We start from the raw sequence: 18580 nt of genomic DNA, 5'->3' as shown, positions 1-18580 counted from the left end.
CTAAATCATGTTCTTGCAGTGACAGCGCAAACAGAACTCTAAATTTCTACATGAACCATCTGAATGGCTGTGACAAGCGAAACATCTGTCTGTTGTTCTTTGAAAAAGTGTGATTTCGACAAGAAAATAAGTTGTCAGGATGAACCACGCGTGGAAGTGAACACCTTCATTTCTGAGAAGTCTGCCCGTGAAAGTCTCCGAAAATATAACGAATTCCTTGTTGCATGGGGCACAAATGGAGATGCGACGTTTCACCAGTCGTGTTGGGAAAGTATCTTAAAGGCAGCTCGATGCCGAAATAGGAAACGATCTCCTTATCCCCAGATGAAAGATGTGGAAAAGACATGGGTGAAAGAGGCAGCCAAAACGGCGGAATTCTTTGATTCATTGAACAAGATCAGGATAGAAGCAACGCGCATTGTAAAGTTGATTAAGCAATGTAGTCACTGTGTTGTGTTTACAGGTATGGTATATAACAACGCTTGATCCTACCTACATAAATTACAGTGTGCATAAACACGGAATTGAGCATCCTTCACATTTCAGCTAACAGAATATTTCAACATATACTTCGATCCTGCTGTAAATTTTTCGTTTGAATTATTCAGTGCTGTACCCATTATTATGGATGATAAATGTTCTGCCTTGTTAGTGTTAAAACTGAGGTAGAAGGTCAACAGTTTTGTAAGCTTTTATGTACAAGTTAGCCTTTGGTGGCTTATTCCAGTAATTGAAGTGTTGAAGTGAAGTCCATATAGCTACTGTGATTCAACAACCTTTTCATATGTTTTCAGCATGTGTACCTATGTTCTAAGGTGATTATCCTGATAATGTAGAATGTTAAAATTATGCTTTTTCTGAAGACTCAATAATGGCCAACCCAAGAAATGTAATTGTCTTGGAAATCAAATTGAAAATGTGCATAAATCACACTGACAGTTGCTATTTACATGTATATGCAAAATGGTTGAGGAATTATGGTAATCTGCCCTTGACCAATGAGATGACAGGTTCCAATATGCCCTGCTCTCATTGGCTATTACGAAACTCTAGGTCAGATTTAGTGCTCTTGCACCCGTAAACCTGGAACCATATTTATCAAACATCTTAAGACTTAAGCCATAAATGGAAAGTCCTTCAAAAGCAAAATTCAGAACAGGAAAGAACTTAGATTGTGATTGGTACATTGTTCTGCACTAAAGTATCGTTCTACACATTTTAAACTTTCAAGAGTAAAACGTTTTATTTTATTTTTATTGAACTGTGTTTGAATATTAGGACGTTTCATTAACACAGCAGCTGAGCAGAATTGTGTAAATTTTAACAAACCCCATTAAAGAATACATAAGGGCACTATAAAACAAGTATGGTTTTAAGGAACACGAAGGAAGGCATGCCAAAAAAATAAAACAACAGTTTACAGGTTTTTTTTTTTTTTTGGTTTAATTTATAATTCTTAATAACCCCTCTATTTTATACATATCTTCTGTCAATCCCCGGAAACAGTGGCAAATGATATCATTGATGGACATATGGCTTACAAAAACTGTAGTTTAAAGCCAGTTGTACACCACAAGAAAAAAGCTGATTAACTTTTTTGTAGTTTAATTTGCTGTGCCACATCATATATTAAGAAATAATGACCAAGCGTTTCATATACCCTTTAAGTACCAATCAGATTATTAAATCATTACATGTTATAGGGGCTGGGATATCCACATCGGCGGGGATTGGTGATTATAGAGGAAAGAATGGCAAGTGGACAAAGGAGGATCAGAGAATGGAGAACGCGATGCAGGCGGAAATAGAATCTGAGGAAGACAGTTCACTGACAGAACCTCCAACTAAACGAGTGAAAAAACAGCTAATTAAGCCAGAAGAAACTGAAGCTTCCACTTCAGAAGGTAACTGTTTATGACCCTGGGTGATTTGAATACAGATACCCCAAGTTACTTCCCTTGTGGTGATTCTCCAAATTAAAGTGCACACTTTTATGAGTAAGCTATGGCTAGGAGGGATCTCAGGAAATAGCTGTAATAGTGAGTTCTGGAGTTAAAGTGGCATAAGACCTACCTTCAGACAGATTTTAGTTTTGTATTACTAATCTGGAAAGCCCACAGTAAATGACGTGATATTTTTTCAAGCCATTCAGAAGGAATTTAAGCATCTGGGAGTGAAATACTTTTAAACCTAGATGTACAACAGACAGCTTCGGCAAACTCCATTAAGCATGTATATTCTACCTTAGCTGAAAAACATCAACATATTTTAACATCTTGACATTTCTGAGACTCAGTGACTGATGTCATAGACCGTTTTGGTGGCTTCGAAGTCTGGAGACCTCGGGAACTAACCCGGGTAGGGTCATACCAAAAAGTTCAAAAATGGCTCTTGTTGCTGCCTTTCATCTGGTGTTCAGCACTGAGAGGTTAGTGCAAGGAAACATGACTGGTTGGCCAGGAGTGAGTATAATGAGACAGAGTGAGGGGTCATGTCTGGTGCCATCGGCATGATACTTCAATGTTGGCAGCACTTTGGCGCCATGGACTCGCGCTGCCACATGAAGACACATTATATGTACACGCACCTAATGATTTTTCATCATTCTTAAGTATGGCATTAAACCTCAAGCATACACATGTACATACATACTAATGTTATATGTGTTTTTTGCATTCTGTTGTTTGCAATCCTGTATGATTTTCAGTATCCAGCTTATCATATATGTTAGGCAAAGGTATTTTTATACCTTTGACTGTGTAATTCTGTCATTTTAGAAGATGAAGTATGCTATGAAGAGCTGAGGCCGACATACACACATGAAGCCATACAGAAGTTGATGGAACTGGGTTACATCAAACATGTCATCAGTCAGAACTGTGATGGACTTCACTGTTTGTCTGGAGTACCAGCCCAGGCTCTGTCCGAGCTCCATGGAAATGTCTTCACAGAAGTGTGTGAAAAGTGCCAGAAACGATACCACAGACCATTTTATGTCATGGATGACACAGCCAGTGCGTATTATGAGGAATTGGCAGATTTTGGGGAGACGGATGTTGTGAAGCCAGCACACGCTTCACAGTGTAAGCTTTGTGGTTTATCTCACAGAACAGGCAGACAATGCATGCAGAGGGTAAGAATTTCACATGTGGATTTGAACTCGCATCTTCTCAGCTGAAAGCCTGCACTCTACCATGAAGGCTGTTAATAACCTCTGATTGCTGATACAAGCAGTAGAAAGGTGTCTTGTTACACAAGTATTTATTTATTTAATTATATGGATGGCGTTTTATGCAATAATCAAGATTATTTCACTTATTCTTCTGGAGACCATTTCATAATAATGGTAAGACATTAATAAGATATTTTATTGGTAACAACTCCCACTTGTTTCAGCCAATTCTTGAAGTCAATGTATTTGTCAAATTTGCTGTGCGTGAATTCTTCTTGGGTGAGGCAAAAAACTCCTATCAAATAAATAAATCATGGGCACAGCTACCTTAAATGACCAGAGATTCTGTTGAGGATTAACATTGTCCACGTCTCCTGATTCTGAGAGCTCTATTGAGTTAAGAAAGGTGTTCTGAAGTTTGCTTCATCACCAAAAGCAGTATTTTGTGACAGTTATTTGCCTCTAAAAATGCACTTTTGGGGTCGAAATTTTCTGTCATTTAGGGTAATTCTCCTTGTTTTCGTATTTCTCCTCTCTAGGGCTGTAATGGCTATCTTCGTGACACAATCATAAACTTTCGTGACAATTTAGAGGAGGATATTCTGTCAAGAGCAACTGAGCAGTGTCAAAAGAGAGACTTAATGCTGTGCTTGGGCACTACCCTGACAGTCACACCGGCCAGCAACCTCGTGCAGATCACTGGACACCCTCACAGGATTGTCATCTGTAACAGGTTCAACAGCAACATTGGGGGCCTCCATGGCGGGGTGGTTAGCTAGCTAGCGCAGCACAATGACCGAGGAACCTCTCGCCAATACGGTCGGTGTGGGCTCATGGAGACTTCCTCTCTGGTCGTACATGGGAAGGTCTGCCAGCATCCTGTGGAGGTCATGGCTTTCCCTCAGGCTCTGCTCAAGTTTCCTCCCACTATAATGCAGGCTGCCATCATATAAGTGAATTATTCTTTAGTACAACATAAAGCACCAATCAAATCAAATCTATTCAACTGGAATCGTTAAAAATGTATTAGTTAGGAGCAACCACTGGTCAAAACGGTCACATGTATTTTGAAGTGAACCCTGAAGTGGTGAAGGGATGACTTCTGGTATAGCAAGAGTGCAAGTCTGAGTCAGTCAGGTAACAAACAAGCATCATCAAACTGAGCAATAAATGAAATATCATTGGATTAAACGGTATTGTTTTACACGAGTGGTGTAAATCTGAAAATTGAAAAACTCAGTTTAACATTTCAGCATTTACGTGTATTTTACCACCGTTTGGAGGACTAAATTTCCTGGTTAACATTGCCAGTATAGGTACAGGTATGGAGACAAATATAGATTTGGGAAAGTAAAAAGACAGCAAAATGATACAACAGCCAGACATTATCTTAATAATAATTCAATGAGGTAAATATTGAGTCGAGGAGTGTTTTCAAATTATATTTTCCGTGTACATGTATTCCTGTACACTGTACTCAATGGGATACAAGGTTTTTTGCAGCATTATTAGGTATTTGAGATTTATTACACTTTCAGGGTAATTAATCCACAGATTTTCCTGTTGAAATGTTGCAGAGACCACTGGGTTGGGTATTTTTAATTGCCAGTAATACCCATTAATTGTCCAGGCCATATCACCCACAGGTATCGGAGTGGTAAATTTCAACACTAGAAACTTGGTGCTATAATTGTACGCAACAGTCAAAGAGAGTAATCTGAAACAATGAAATCTTGTAAACTGAAACCATTTTCTAAATTACATTCATCAATCAAATGGTAGAGTGAACGCTGAAGAAGACTTCATTTGGTTGCACTGCCACATTGAGGCTAATGTAATAAACGGTGAGGAAATTGGTGCACTTCAGTCCTGTCATAGCTTTTACTGGTCTTTTCAAAAGATCAGCACCATGCAATAAAATGAAGAGCTCGTGATCTTTTCAAAAGATCAGCACCATGCAATAAAATGAAGAGCTCATGATCTTTCAAAAGATCAGCACCATGCAATAAAATGAAGAGCTCATGATCTTTTCAAGAGATCAGCACTATGCAATAAAATAAGAGTTCATGACCTTTATAAACTTATAAAAAGCCTTCAAAACTCCAGTTTTGAAAGCAAGTGTAATGAAGATGGCTAAACCATAGTACCACCTCAATCCAGCACCAGAAACAGGTTACATGTATAATGGTCACAAATGTGTCAATCAATGTCTTTGCCAATTTTCAGACAGAAGACTCACATGGACAAGGAGTGCCTGAAAACAGGGCCTGATGGGAAAGCCCTTGGGAGCAGGGTGTTTGGTGACTGTGATGTGCTGATGAGAATAGTTATGAAGGAGTTGATGTCAGTGGCTGAACTCAGCATGTGGGAACAGGGTAGAGACGACAGACTAGCAGAGTACGCTAAAAACAGAAGCTTAAAGGTGGAGAAAACATAAAAATTACAGACGGTTTTTCTTTGAATAGAAAAAAAAAAAAAGACACTTGAAAATAATTTTTGTATGGTGGGTATCTGGGACCACCTCTTGGCATATATTGTCTTTGCGCAACAAAAGAAACTGTGTATCTTGTTAGTAATGATGGAAAGTTGTAATTTTGTCCTGCAACCTGTGGATGGTCATGTGTTCCCCCTGTTTGGGCTTTGCCCAGTTTCCTCCCACCATAATGATGGCCGCTGTCGTGTAAGTGAAATATTATTGAGTACGCCATAAAAACACCAATCAAATAAATGAATAAATGTGGTCTTTTCCCAACATCACAGTCAGCATACAGGGAGTGGAAGTGCTGGTTAGTCTGGGGCCAGTATAATGCTGTTTTGTGCATGGTGTTAAAGTGCTGCGAGTACATGCATATCAGCATGCTCTGTCTTAAAAAAAAAAAAGACAGACGTTCACATTTTATAAACTGATCACAAAATACCCAATAACCCTTAAGCTTGTCTTTTAAAGTAAAAACTATTAAAAAGAATTATTTAAGGTGTTGAAAATTAGCAAGAAACTTGGTAAGTGATGGAGTTGTGAATTTAGCAAGTTCTGCTGTTTAGTATAGACTAGTTTGTTTTTTTATTCTGTTTTTACACGTACTTCATGGAGTAAGTTAGAGGATGTAATGTATTGCAGTCTTGAAATATAATATTTATCTGCTCTGTATTTTACCTGAAACACATGCTGGACAAAGATTTTTGTTTAAATGTATCCCTCCAGTGTGATATGTGATAGCCATTTGTGATGGAAATATGCCAAGTGAAACAATATAAGTACATATACTTGTATACATCCATACATTGAATTTTATTGATGCTGTAATAATAAATTCTGTAAATCCAGCTATTCTTCCACAGAGTTTGCATATTGCTGATTTCAACAATCCACCAGAGGTCGTTGGGGAGGTCGTGACTACCCTAATTCATCAACTTTTTCACATTTGAAAAAGCTATTTTCAGTGTAATTTATTCACCTTTTTGAAGTTGATCTTGGAGACAAAACTATCTTGCAAGCATGTGAAAAGGTTGAAGAATTACAGTAAGTAGTTAAGACATTTGTCTTTCATTTGCTAGCAGGACTAGGAGAGACCAGGCAAGTTCAATCCTGGCCGTGAACATGGAATTGTAGATTCCCCACTCTCATTGTCGTGTACATTGGTTTTGATGTCAAAAAGCTATTGGCAACACGGACTACTCGTCTTCCTCAAATATGTCAACACGGACTACTTGTCTTCCTCAAATATGTCAACACGGACTACTTGTCTTCCTCAAACGGACTACTTGTCTTCCTCAAATATGGTAACACAGACCACTTGTCTTCCTCAAATATGGCAACACAGACCACTTGTCTTCTTCAAATATGTCAACACAGACTACTTGTCTTCCTCAAATATGGCAACATGGACTACTTGTCTTCTTCAAATATGGCAACACGGACTACTTGTCTTCCTCAAATATGGCAATATTTGATTGGTGTTTTATGAATATTTGAGCTTACACTCTGTGGCAGCCAGCATTATGGTGGGAGGAAACCGGGCAGAACCCGGGGAAAACCTACAGCCATCTGCAGGTTGCTAACAGACCTTCCCATGTACGAAAGTTCAGGGTAGTAGACATTAAACTAGCCTGAAGAAAACCATCACACCTTGCCAGTCAGCTGACAAAGCTCTTGACGTAAAGGTGAACCTGCTGGGCATGGATGAAAAGTGACGATCCCAATAATAAAAGGGCATGTGACCTCCTTGCCTCAACATATTACACTACTGAAACAGTTAAACTCAATACACATGTAGTCTGCATTGAAGCAACATGATTATTTGCTGCCTTGAATTTTTATTGCATATTTCTTATTCACTGCCATTTATACCTATAAAGGTAAGAACAGTTTAAAACACATTAACAATATAAAAAATAATAACTGATCTATTAAACATATCAATAATGATACCTCATTATTAAACGACTTCTGGCATTCTGAATAGTAAAAATAATGTACAAGCTACTGCATGTACCTGGGTGCTTTAATGTAAATGTCTTGTTTATCAAGACACCTTCTCACTGGTTTTTCATTTACATTTTTATTTATTTCATTGGAGTTGATTGGACTCAAGTATATTTAACTTATAAGATGGCCAGCATTGTGGTAAGAGGAAACTCGCAACCATCCACAGGTTACAGAAAGATCTTCTCCCGTACAACTGGAGAGGAAGCTAGCAAAAGTTGGACTTGAACCCTGAAGTACTGCGGGATCTCTACAATATCAGTCAGTTTTTTTGTTTGTGCCGCGACACAGTAAAGCTGTATTTTATCTAAAGTCAACATTATTAATGTTCTGGGTTGCTGTCTTCATTAGATTTGGGTGACTAAAAATGCAAACAGCAAATCCAAACAGTTTTACTAATATAACATTCTAGCTTTATGGTTTTACTTCACTAACAATCTGTCATGTATGAAGACAGGCAATAGTGGTCTATTGCACTGTTAGACCGTAACATTACTAATATTTACCAGGGTTAACGACTTCTTGCTACATTATCATCTGCTAACGTCTCCGCTAAATGGACGATATCAAAATAACAAAACTACTGCCACTAAATGTGATATGGTAGCCATTTCTGATAATAGTACAGTACAGAGTCCATTCTTGAGGCAGACATGTTGATAGATTGGTTGGTGAATGGTTGATTTAGATGCAAGATTCTGGGTAGCCCAAGAGCTCTGCTTAGAACTGGCACAGTAATTAACTTCCAGTCTGGGGGCTGGGATTCTTCTAATCAGAGTCACTGCCATTTGAAAATGTATAAGAGGTTAAGTTGGTTATTACAACCAAACATATTTCTGCTCTCCGATGTAGACAAGCTCATGTACCAAACCCAACATGCCATTCACAATTCACTTTACAAGTCCACCATTGTTTCAGATCTCCAATTGTTCTTTCTGTATGAAAGTTTTTAACTGTTCCACGCAGACATCAAATGCTACCAGGTAATGCTAGATCTCCTACTTTACGCTGACAGACGGATGAATGGAGATCTGCGAAGTCCAAGTTGCAGACAGTGGGCTTTCCAGTCCAATAACAAATGAGGCAATACAGCAGGTTTCATTTGGAGAGTCGGTACCCCACGTGGAGCAGAAAGATTAGCAGTATATGGAAGCTGTGGTGAACAACTGTATCTCGAAATATTTTGCCAAGGACCCGTGGCAGAACAGCTATACTTATTGTTTCACTGTCTACAACCTTCACTCTGTAGCTCTCCATCCTTTGGTATAAAATACAATATATCTCTGGATAGCAGTAACTTTTATATAATTCCACCCCCCATCCATCCCCCAACCGCACCCACCTCTCACAACCACACACACACCTGCCCAATAACTCTTACACTGTAACAATCAGAAAATCACATTTTGGATTGATTGATAGTATTTTTAAGTTCACACTTTGAAGCATTTTGTTGAAAGGATAATGGCTGTTGAGACTGCAGGAGATACTGGTGTCACAAAAAACTGATTCCAAGAAACACAGTGTGTCTCTGTCATAAAAATCTATAGTTTTATGTTTTTATCCATGTACTTTGGCTATAGTTATTAAAATGTTTCACGATTTATGTCTGATTTGAGATATTACATGCACATGTTTACATAAAAATATAGCAGTCAAACCTGTACATGCTGGTAAAATCACATCTGGGTGTATGTTTCCAGAGCACTGTAGCAAACACAGACAGTAAATAGTAAAGTGTGTCCTGCATAGAAGAAGACATGAATTAACAAATCCAACATGAAGCCGATTCTGTTTTCTTGAATGTTCACAAATATCAGAGGCAGTCACTCAGAGTAAACATGCATGCTGGCTCATGTACAAACAACCCGACTTTGAAATCATGACTTCAACTTCATTGGTGCAATGCTCAGCTTCTCTGCAATATCATTCTGAAAAACACAATAAACAATATCGAAAATGTGTGTAGTTTGGGTCATTAACATATTAGCCAATTCCTGTTACTTTTTTCAGCAGAAAAAGTAAATATACACAGCTGTCATTTCTGGATTATATTAATACCAGTAAATTTTTTTGTTCCTATTAACTAAAGATTAACTAGGTCAGAATCTACCTAAATCTGGATTACGCAATCTGTTTCAAAATACCCATTATCTTAAAAAACACTAATAATCTATCCCCAGCAAATTTTAAGTACTCGTACTGTAAACATGATAGGTGATAACATTGTAAACATAGTGAAAAAAGATACATGGCTTACAGCAAACTTGATCTGGTTTGGATGGTAGGGGATTCCCCCAGCAGCATCACACTTAGCCATGTGTTGTCTTTCTGGGTCACCTGCTACCAAAACTTCTGTCTCTCCAGAAATCTGTAAAACCGTTCGGCTATATTTATCTACTGCTATCATTTTGATTTGTTTCTTATGTGAATTTGAGTATGTTGCTTAGAGCCATACCCAAGTATTTTTTGGTTATAAGATGGCAGTAAGTTTAATAGGGGAAGGAAAAACGAAGTGCTTGGTGAAAACCACTGACCTTTGGCAAGTTACTGACAAGCTTTCCCACATGTCACAGAATGATATGCACACAATACTGGTGAAAGACAACGCTAAGCTGACCAACTGCCCACAAGTAACGGTCAATATGTGCTCTGTCAACCGACTGTTGCTACCAAAGCACTGAGGTCAGTCATAACATTGGTAGAGGGGGATACCTTGTCTAGAATTGGTCTGAAGTGAGACTTCATGAATTCAAGGTTTTAAAACCATGCACCACCTGTTACACAATATACAGGAGTTGTGAGTGTTAACTGAACCATCATCTGGAATGTACCCATAAGCCATCTAAGTACTGGCAGCATATATATACATTGTAGTAGTCACATCAAACTGAGGAGAAAGATAGAAAAATTTTAAAGAGTACATTTTGTATTTTCTATAAAAATTTGCTTGCCCTAAAAGTAAATAATTATACTACTGCCTTGTTGTATTTCAGGAGTCATTAGAAGTGTCTTTCTGAAGAGTAGCATGTACAGTAGTCAGGCTGACTGAATTACTGCATGGTGATGTATACTCACTGGCTCCAGGCCTCGACATATGCTCATCAAGTCACTCATTCTGTCCCTAAACCCTGGTGCAAACGCTTCTGGGTCAATAGCAACAAAACAATGGCCCTACAATAGCAAACAACTGACAGAAAACTTCTCCAACAGTTCCAGATACATTTATTGTATTTCACCTAAGGTTTAGCATTTTTTAAGTGACACATTTTGCTTGATTCTGATTAATTCACCTTATAGGCTCCTCTAAAAACCTTTCATGAAGTTTGATTAATTTCATTCCTATAAGAAAAACTTAAGTCCTTGCATCAAAACTATGATTTTAAATCCTTTACATGTTTCAGAAAGTGTATTTTTACAATAAAGTACTTACATGATTGTCCTTAAACAGTGTTCTTCCATGCTAATAATTTTAAAAGGCTATTCCTTCAGCTGGGCTTCATCTAATCAGAGTTCCTTGAATTTGAAAATGTTCAGAGGGTAAGTCAGTTATGACAAAGCGATGTTTGACAGAAATATGGCTCTGAAGGAATTAACCAGGTGTAAGTAACAATTTAGACTGAAGAACTTATCTTGAATTAAGAGTTATAGGGTCTGCACACTGATTTCAAAGAGTTCTGAAAATGTGACCTACCTCCTAATGTTTTTAAATGCAAGGCACTCTGACCAGAACTATCCAAGTCATCAGGTGGTAATTAAGACAGTATGACAATTCTAGACACAGCCACTCAACATTCTGAGGTCACTAGTTTAAACCTGGAAGTCACCTCAGCCAATTTTTCAAACCTAAAATGTGTCACACTCAAAAAGTCTTCCTGACATCTTTTAAATGCAAATAGAGAATAGATTATACAATGGGACTGACCTACCAGATTAGCTATTTCATCAGATGTGCGCCATTTCCTCACATTTGGGCCGTAAGCAGCGCCCCCTAAGATGCCACAGAAGATTTCCACCATCATGGCCAGTCCATACCCTTTGTAGCCTCCTGTTCGATAGGGTTACATATCAGTGGGGATACACCAGTGATGTCAGCCTGGCCTGACCAATCAAGTGGAATTTTTCATCCATATATACTCTACATGTATCCTTGTGGCTGATAGGTCAAAGTTGACAACATCAGCAGTTCTGGACAATAGTCACCCTACATTTTTTATTATATTCAGCTGACAGAGATTCATATATTATTTTTGGTTTTGGTTTGGTGGTCACACGAACTGGCCGATATTGACAACCATCTGAACGGTCAATGGACAAAATCTGAAGGCTGTTTCACAAAGCACATCTCAGTTTTGTCTACAATATTGCTAAAAACGATATTAAATAACATGTCAATGATTTTTTGTAGGATTTTATTTGAATACAAATGATTTACAAATATTTCACATTTCTACAACTTGAAATGCATATCGTACTTACGGGGTCCTGTCCAGAACTGAAATAAGGGCTAAAGGCTCTACCTAAGGGTCCCTGTCCTTAAAGGCTGCTGTCTTACACACATACACCATACTGCACGTGATCACCTGTACAGAGGTCACCCACCTGTTAACTCCGAGCCTCCCAGCGGTAGCTGACCACCCCCATTCAGAACCTCGGCAGGCTCATTGGTTTCCTGAATTGAAATTAGCTTAATTATTCAAAAGGAAATGATCAATCAAATACAAAAGACCATGATAGCTTTCAGCAGCATTCTTAATCATATTTTGGAGATTTACACTGTAGGCCCTACTAAACATTTAGAAATTGAGAAACCTTTCAGCAATGCCATCCCTGTGAGTTCACGCTAGCCTCCTCTCTGGTCCTACATGGAAGGTCTGTCAGCAACCTGTGGGTAGTTGTAGGTTTCCCATGCATTAATGGGATAATATTCCAGAGTTAATTGTCGTCAAGAACAACAATCTCTTATTTTTGTAGACATTCATGATCACTAACCTTGCCTTCAGAATTTGCCCCCCAGCCATTTGGAATTGGAATATTCTTCCGGTCATGTAATTCAATCTGTTGATCAAAAAGCATGGGAAATAGTTGTTTCTTCTCTGCGGCTTATAAACACTTAAAAAGTATTTATAACAGAAAACAATAAAATATCTATAATTTAGCTCCTGTAGTAGGGTTTTTTTACGTAAACTAAATTCAAACCGAAGTTTTGTTCCAGAACAGTCCACAGTAAACACAGATGGAAACAAAATGACAAGGTATAAGCAATGGGAAAAAAATTTTGCAGTGGGGGCTCTACTTGTTTTAAATAATTCCTTAATTTGCTAGATAGTGGTGATGTTTTAGTGGTCTTTCTCAATCAATAAAGTTCTCAAATTCAATAAAGTTATTCTGAAGGTGTCAACTACCAGCTGAATGACCCAGGAGCACAGTAAAATTGTGTCATTCCCAAACAAATGATGACTTTTTCAGATTGGCAAGATTTAACACATTTAAAACTATATCATATATATCCTATCATATATCATATTTCTATTATATTAAATTAGAAAAAATGGAAAACTATAAAAGTGGATACAAGTTTTATCTTCCTGAGACGATGAGGCACTGGCTGCTACAAGCTAAACGTCTACCTTTCCCAAAGCTGCCGTGGATGTGGCCATATCCAAGACAAAGCTGTCCCCGTCATTGGCTGGTGCCGCCAAGGAAATCGGATTGGTACCAAGAATAGGCTGAAAATGACCAAGGAATCCAATTATCTACAGCAGGCTTGTTTGCTGGGTTAGATGGTGTTTAATGTTGCTTTCAACATTATTTTCATCTTTTTACAACAGTGTCTCTATGATAACACTAATAGTGTCACCTCACTGAAATGCCATGCCATGGACACCAGACAAAACCCAGGACACAATATCACCCAGGAAACAGCTTAAGAACTGAACAAGGATGTAAGCTATGGCTAATCACCATATGCAAAGACACACAGGCAAACCTATAAGAGCTCTCAACCACTTATTGTTCAGAAAGGAAGGCTTCATCCCAGTAATTATACCTTAATGAATGATGAATGGAATTCACTGGACCAGTAAAAATGTAACATCCATCAGACTGGCCACTATGGACCATTCATCTTTGGAAATCACAAACCACACATATGTTGAACAGTTAGATGCACTTTGTCTTTTTCAGGCCAATCATCGCATCTCAATTTCTAATCTTCACTACCACAGGTCCAGTCACCTATTTCCCATTTCCATGGACCCGTACAAACCCTGTGTTATAAGTACAGAAAGTTGGCTGAATCTGTTTTCTTTTCCCATGGCACGACCAGCAAAATGACAATTACACAATGACTGCTTCGTATAATTTTAAACCAACTGGAATTTCATGATGTTTGTTTCACTTATTTTTTATGTTTATGTATTAATTCAAAATTGTTGATAAAGAGTTGTACCATTGTCATTTCCTTCCAGCACATTCTGAAAGTACTTGAAAATGATCCTACCTGTTTAGCCCTTGTTGGAAAAACCAGCGGGGAAGTATTAGTGAAGGCCATGCCCTTAAAACAAAAGAACAAACTGACCTTCAGACAGAGATGTATCAGGGGCAGAATATGTTAATAGGAAACTTACACCAACTGAAAATGGGACACTGAATGCAAAATAGAACACTCATTCACCTTTCAGAATTTCTTTTCTATGGCTTTGCACTTGTGAGAAATTTATGAGAAATGTTACTAAAAAATTGAAAGACAAAGTACAGGTACCATAATTCTTCTAATTTACTGGACACTCTAATTATTTGCGCACTCTCAAAAATCCCCCACCTCCACAAACTTTAAAGACGGTGGCCTTTTGGTATTTACACAAACTAAGCTGATTAAGCAGTATTAATGTCAGGGGATAAAAAGTTGGAATGATGATAATGTGTATACCAGAAGTCCCTTTTCAGCGGCTCTCATGCTGTACCATCCTGCTATCCCAAAGTGGTTTGAGCCTGAAAAGCATCAATTTTAAGATAGTTCAATGTTCACCATCAAAAAGAACTTTAATTTCCTAAAATTTGATCCAACTACAAATTTCTGGCAACTGTAGACCTCTCTCCTATACCTATAATTCCACACAGTATGTAACACTTTGCCATTTTCATCAAAGAAAGACTGACATTTAGTGTGGATATAAGCCAATACTTAAAAAATCGACCAAAAAGGCCAGCAATATATCTTCAAGGTATTTAGTGCATGACTTAAGTAAATTAAATTTTGCCTAAATATTAACTTACATGGAGCAGTTCAATATCATCAGTTATTTTTTAAGCACATAAAACATGCATTGTTGAACCACTTCTGTGCTGAAGCACAAATTTCGTTTGATTGATTTTTTTTTTTTTTTTTTGATTGGTGTTGATTTCACTATGGTGGGTGGAAACCAGGCACAACCCGGAGGAAACCCACGACCATCCACTGGTTGCTGATAGACCTTCCCATGCAGGGCCGGAGAGGAAGCCAGCATGAGCTGGTCTTGAACTCACAGAGACCGCATTGGTGAGAGGCTTCTGGGTCACTACCGACTGAACCAAAAATCACAGCCAAAGACAAACATGGCAATTGAAGTATATACATGTGTGATACTAAGATGACTGAGAGACTGGCTTTAAAGACAACAGAAATATAACAAAAACTTAAATAATACACATTAACAACATGTATACTTTCAAAATTATTGCCATGATTGCAGACACACTTCTATTCCCACCACACCACCTAGCACATTCATTACACTGAGGGCATTTTGGCTGTCATTCGTTAGAGAGCAGAGTCAACAACCAAAAGGAATCTTGTTCCCATATATGTTCATTGGGTCATTGGGGTGTCCGTGGCCTAGAGGATAGCACGTTCAAAGTAGCACAATGACCCAGGTGACTCTGACCAAGGCAGTCGCAGTGAGTTCAAGTCCAGCTCATGCTGGCTTCCTCTCTGGTCATATGTGGGAAGGCCTGTCAGCAATATGCAGCTGGGCATGGATTCTCCCTGGATCTGCCTTTGTTTTCTCCCACAATAATGCTGGTCGTTGTCATATACTGGTACCCGAAATTTTCTTAAGCAAGGCATGAAACACCATATAAATAAAATAAATAAATAATATCTCATGATATCAGACATTGTGTGTGAGTTACCTTTACATGTGACCCAGCCCACCCCGGCAGTCTGGGCCTTGTGAATAGCTGTGTCCATGGCCAACTTCCCTACAACTGGCCCCAAAACATTGTTTCCGTCAATCAAAGCTGTGGCTGCTGTCTGCTTCTCCAGGCTTGGCTCCTTGTCACTCACTGTTATACCCGTCTTCACATCATTGATATACATGTCTGCAAACAGCCAATACTTGCAACAGTTCAACCATTATAATTCAAAACTGCTAACTAAACCAAAAGTACATTCCAATACAGGAAGAAACATATGCATCTCTACAACACAAAGATCTATGTTAGTCCTACACAATGCAACTGTGTATTTATAAGGCACCATGTTAGTCCTACACAATGCAACTGTGTATTTATACGGCACCATGTTAGTCCTACACAATGTAACTGTGTACTTCTAAGTCACCATGTTAGTCCTACACAATGCAACTGTGTATTTATAAGTCATTATGTTAGTCCTACACAATGTGACTATGTATTTATAAGTCACCTTGTTAGTCCTACACAATGCAACTGTGTATTTATAAGGCACCATGTTAGTCCTACACAATGCGACTGTGTATTTATAAGTCACCATGCTAGTCCTACACAATGCAACTGTGTTTTTATAAAGCACCATGTTAGTCTTACACAATGCAACTGTGTACTTCTAAGTCACCATGTTAGTCCTACACAATGCGACTGTGTATTTATAAGTCACCTTGTTAGTCCTACACAATGCGACTGTGTACCCATAAGTCTCCATGTAAGTCCTACACAATGCGACTGTGTACCCATAAGTCTCCATGTTAGTCCTACACAATGCGACTGTGTATTTATAAGCCACGATGTCAGTCCTACACAATGCGACTGTGTACTTTTAAGTGAAAATGTTAGTCCCTACACAACATGAATCAGTGTATTTGTAATTTACTATGTTAGTCCTACACAATGCGACTGTATATTTTTAAGTCACTATGTTAGTCCTACACAATGCGACTGTATATTTTTAAGTCACTATGTTAGTCCCACACAATGTGACTTTGTATTTATACATATAACAGCTTGTTTTTATAATTCACTATGTTAGTCCTTGACAAAGCGACTGTGTTTGTAATTCACTATTTTAGTCCTACACAATGTAAACTCTGTAAATTCATAATTCACTATGTTAGTCATGCACAATGCAATTGTGTATTTCCAAATTCACTATGTTAAATTCTACATTAAACAATTCTCTGCATTTACAATTTATTATGTCAGTCCTAACACAAAATATGACTGTATTTTTAATTCTGAATCTGAGGGCTGGAAAAGGACCTAGCCCTGTGTCACCACTATAATTGATGTTTCCTACTAGGAATTCACAGTCTGATGGTAATGGTAGTGTAGAATGGCAAAAAGACAGTGACATGGAACTGCAGTTGATTCATAGCCACAAGTGCTCCAACGGTTCCTAAACTAACATACATACCATCGCCGCAAATGCTACTTATTTAGGCTCAGCATCACTACAACCGCGCTGCGTGTGATGCAAAAACACTGGGGATGTTCGCTTCCTAATCATACTTTCAACTAGTTGCGGAATGTAACTCTCACTATCGACGAGCGCGAAGTATTAGGAGAGATATGGAGAATAACTCTTCTAATGTGTGGAATCGACAGTAAGCCACATTTACCGCATCTTCACACGCACATAAAATCTTCACTAGCGTTCAACTAAGTGTCAACGGAGTCATCATCATAATCAACTCACCTGTTTTGAGTCTCACCAAACCAAAAACAATCCATGACAACCGCACAAATTCACAAAATAGATACATTTTCAGACACTACACCCAGTGTGGCTGCCATCCCATTCTGATAGTTGTACATGCAAGTCACGTGATTGATGTGAGCACAGACAAAAATAGGGTCGTTATAGGGAGACAACACTAGCGAAGATTTAATGCCCAAGCAAAGATGTAGTAAATGTAGCTTACCGTCCATCTGATACATTAGAAGCAGTTATTCTCCATAACTCTCCAACCACTTCGTGCTGGTCGATTTCAGAGTAAAATTCCCCACAAAAATCCTTACCATCATTCCGACACCTTTGTGGCTGTATTCCACAGTAACTCTCGCTAAAAAATATTCTCATGAAAGGGTTATGTCACTCTGCAACTATTGTGTATTTGTGTTGGTAGTTAAATACAGAAACAATGTAATAACTGGGTGCACATCTCATCGGTGCTAAAGATGGCAGCGGTCTCCGTATATTAGTAATATATGCCACTCTGGGAACATGTACGTTAGTCCAGTAGCTGTCGGAGCAGTTGCGGCTTTAGCCTGCTTCATTGTGTAAGAAGTGCTCAGTTCCATGTCTGTCAATCCAGCAACGATCTTGCATCCCTTTAAAATCTTTAAAGTGTTATTACAATTCTCTTTTAGTACCTAGTCTATTTAGGCCATGGCTAAAATGACCCCTGTAATCTGCAGCCACCAGCAACTCGGCCAAACTTTCAGCGTGGTCCCTTTTACTACCAACCGTCATCATACACCTCTTGACAAACTCTCTCAACTCCTGCTTGGGAACAACGCCTCCGACTTCTGACGCCATGCTGCGTACATGTGCGGCCACTGTGTCTCCAAAGTTCAGGATTAAGCGCTGTGAACGGCGACAGATGACACTTGCCATATGACTGAACCGTCGACTTCTCGGCTTCTTATCTGTCACCACCGCCTTTCTGAATTTCGGGAAAAGTACGAGT

At 38.6% G+C, this 18580-nt stretch overlaps 2 protein-coding genes across 4 annotated transcripts; one reads left to right on the top strand and one right to left on the bottom strand.

Annotated features, from left to right (window-relative positions):
* Positions 1–7: 7 nt before the first annotated feature.
* Positions 8–6446, top strand: LOC135470852 (NAD-dependent protein deacylase sirtuin-6-like). The gene is made up of 5 exons (XM_064749899.1): positions 8–463; positions 1704–1904; positions 2778–3133; positions 3712–3905; positions 5399–6446. Exons 1-5 carry the CDS (start codon positions 64–66, stop codon positions 5607–5609), a joined length of 1362 nt encoding a protein of 453 aa, XP_064605969.1. The 5' UTR covers positions 8–63; the 3' UTR covers positions 5610–6446.
* A 2569-nt stretch (positions 6447–9015) lies between these two features.
* LOC135470305 (uncharacterized oxidoreductase YjmC-like) lies at positions 9016–18538 on the bottom strand. Of its 3 annotated transcripts, XM_064749164.1 has the most exons (11): positions 18264–18538; positions 15828–16016; positions 14587–14648; positions 14158–14211; positions 13286–13384; positions 12648–12713; positions 12258–12327; positions 11585–11703; positions 10734–10829; positions 9916–10026; positions 9016–9586 (listed from the first exon to the last, which is right to left on the bottom strand). In XM_064749164.1, the coding sequence occupies exons 1-11, from the start codon at positions 18505–18507 to the stop codon at positions 9536–9538; spliced, it is 1161 nt and encodes a 386-aa protein (XP_064605234.1). In that variant the 5' UTR covers positions 18508–18538; the 3' UTR covers positions 9016–9535. The 3 variants fall into 3 exon arrangements, 1 of the variants encoding a protein (XP_064605234.1); XR_010444382.1 differs by lacking the exon at positions 9016–9586 and having other exon boundaries at positions 11581–11703; XR_010444381.1 differs by lacking the exon at positions 9016–9586 and having other exon boundaries at positions 10734–10845.
* Positions 18539–18580: the final 42 nt, after the last annotated feature.

The sequence above is a fragment of the Liolophura sinensis genome, chromosome 7 (assembly GCF_032854445.1).
Source record: "Liolophura sinensis isolate JHLJ2023 chromosome 7, CUHK_Ljap_v2, whole genome shotgun sequence".
NCBI lineage: Eukaryota > Metazoa > Mollusca > Polyplacophora > Chitonida > Chitonidae > Liolophura > Liolophura sinensis.
Note: the sequence above shows the minus strand (reverse complement) of the source record. Positions and strands in the feature narration are given on the sequence as shown.

Bases quoted from the DNA above. Each gene is read 5' to 3' on its own strand.
- LOC135470852 (XM_064749899.1), top strand. From the start codon at position 64: ATGGCTGTGACAAGCGAAACATCTGTCTGTTGTTCTTTGAAAAAGTGT. The intron at 1,905-2,777 runs GTAACTGTTTAT...CTGTCATTTTAG, and splicing joins TGAAGCTTCCACTTCAGAAG to AAGATGAAGTATGCTATGAA. The intron at 3,134-3,711 runs GTAAGAATTTCA...TCTCCTCTCTAG, and splicing joins GCAGACAATGCATGCAGAGG to GGCTGTAATGGCTATCTTCG.
- LOC135470305 (XM_064749164.1), bottom strand. From the start codon at position 18,507: ATGGCAAGTGTCATCTGTCGCCGTTCACAGCGCTTAATCCTGAACTTT. The intron at 11,704-12,257 runs GTGGGTGACCTC...CCTATCGAACAG, and splicing joins GGGAGGCTCGGAGTTAACAG to GAGGCTACAAAGGGTATGGA. The intron at 9,587-9,915 runs GTAAGCCATGTA...TGTGTTTTTCAG, and splicing joins CAAACCAGATCAAGTTTGCT to AATGATATTGCAGAGAAGCT.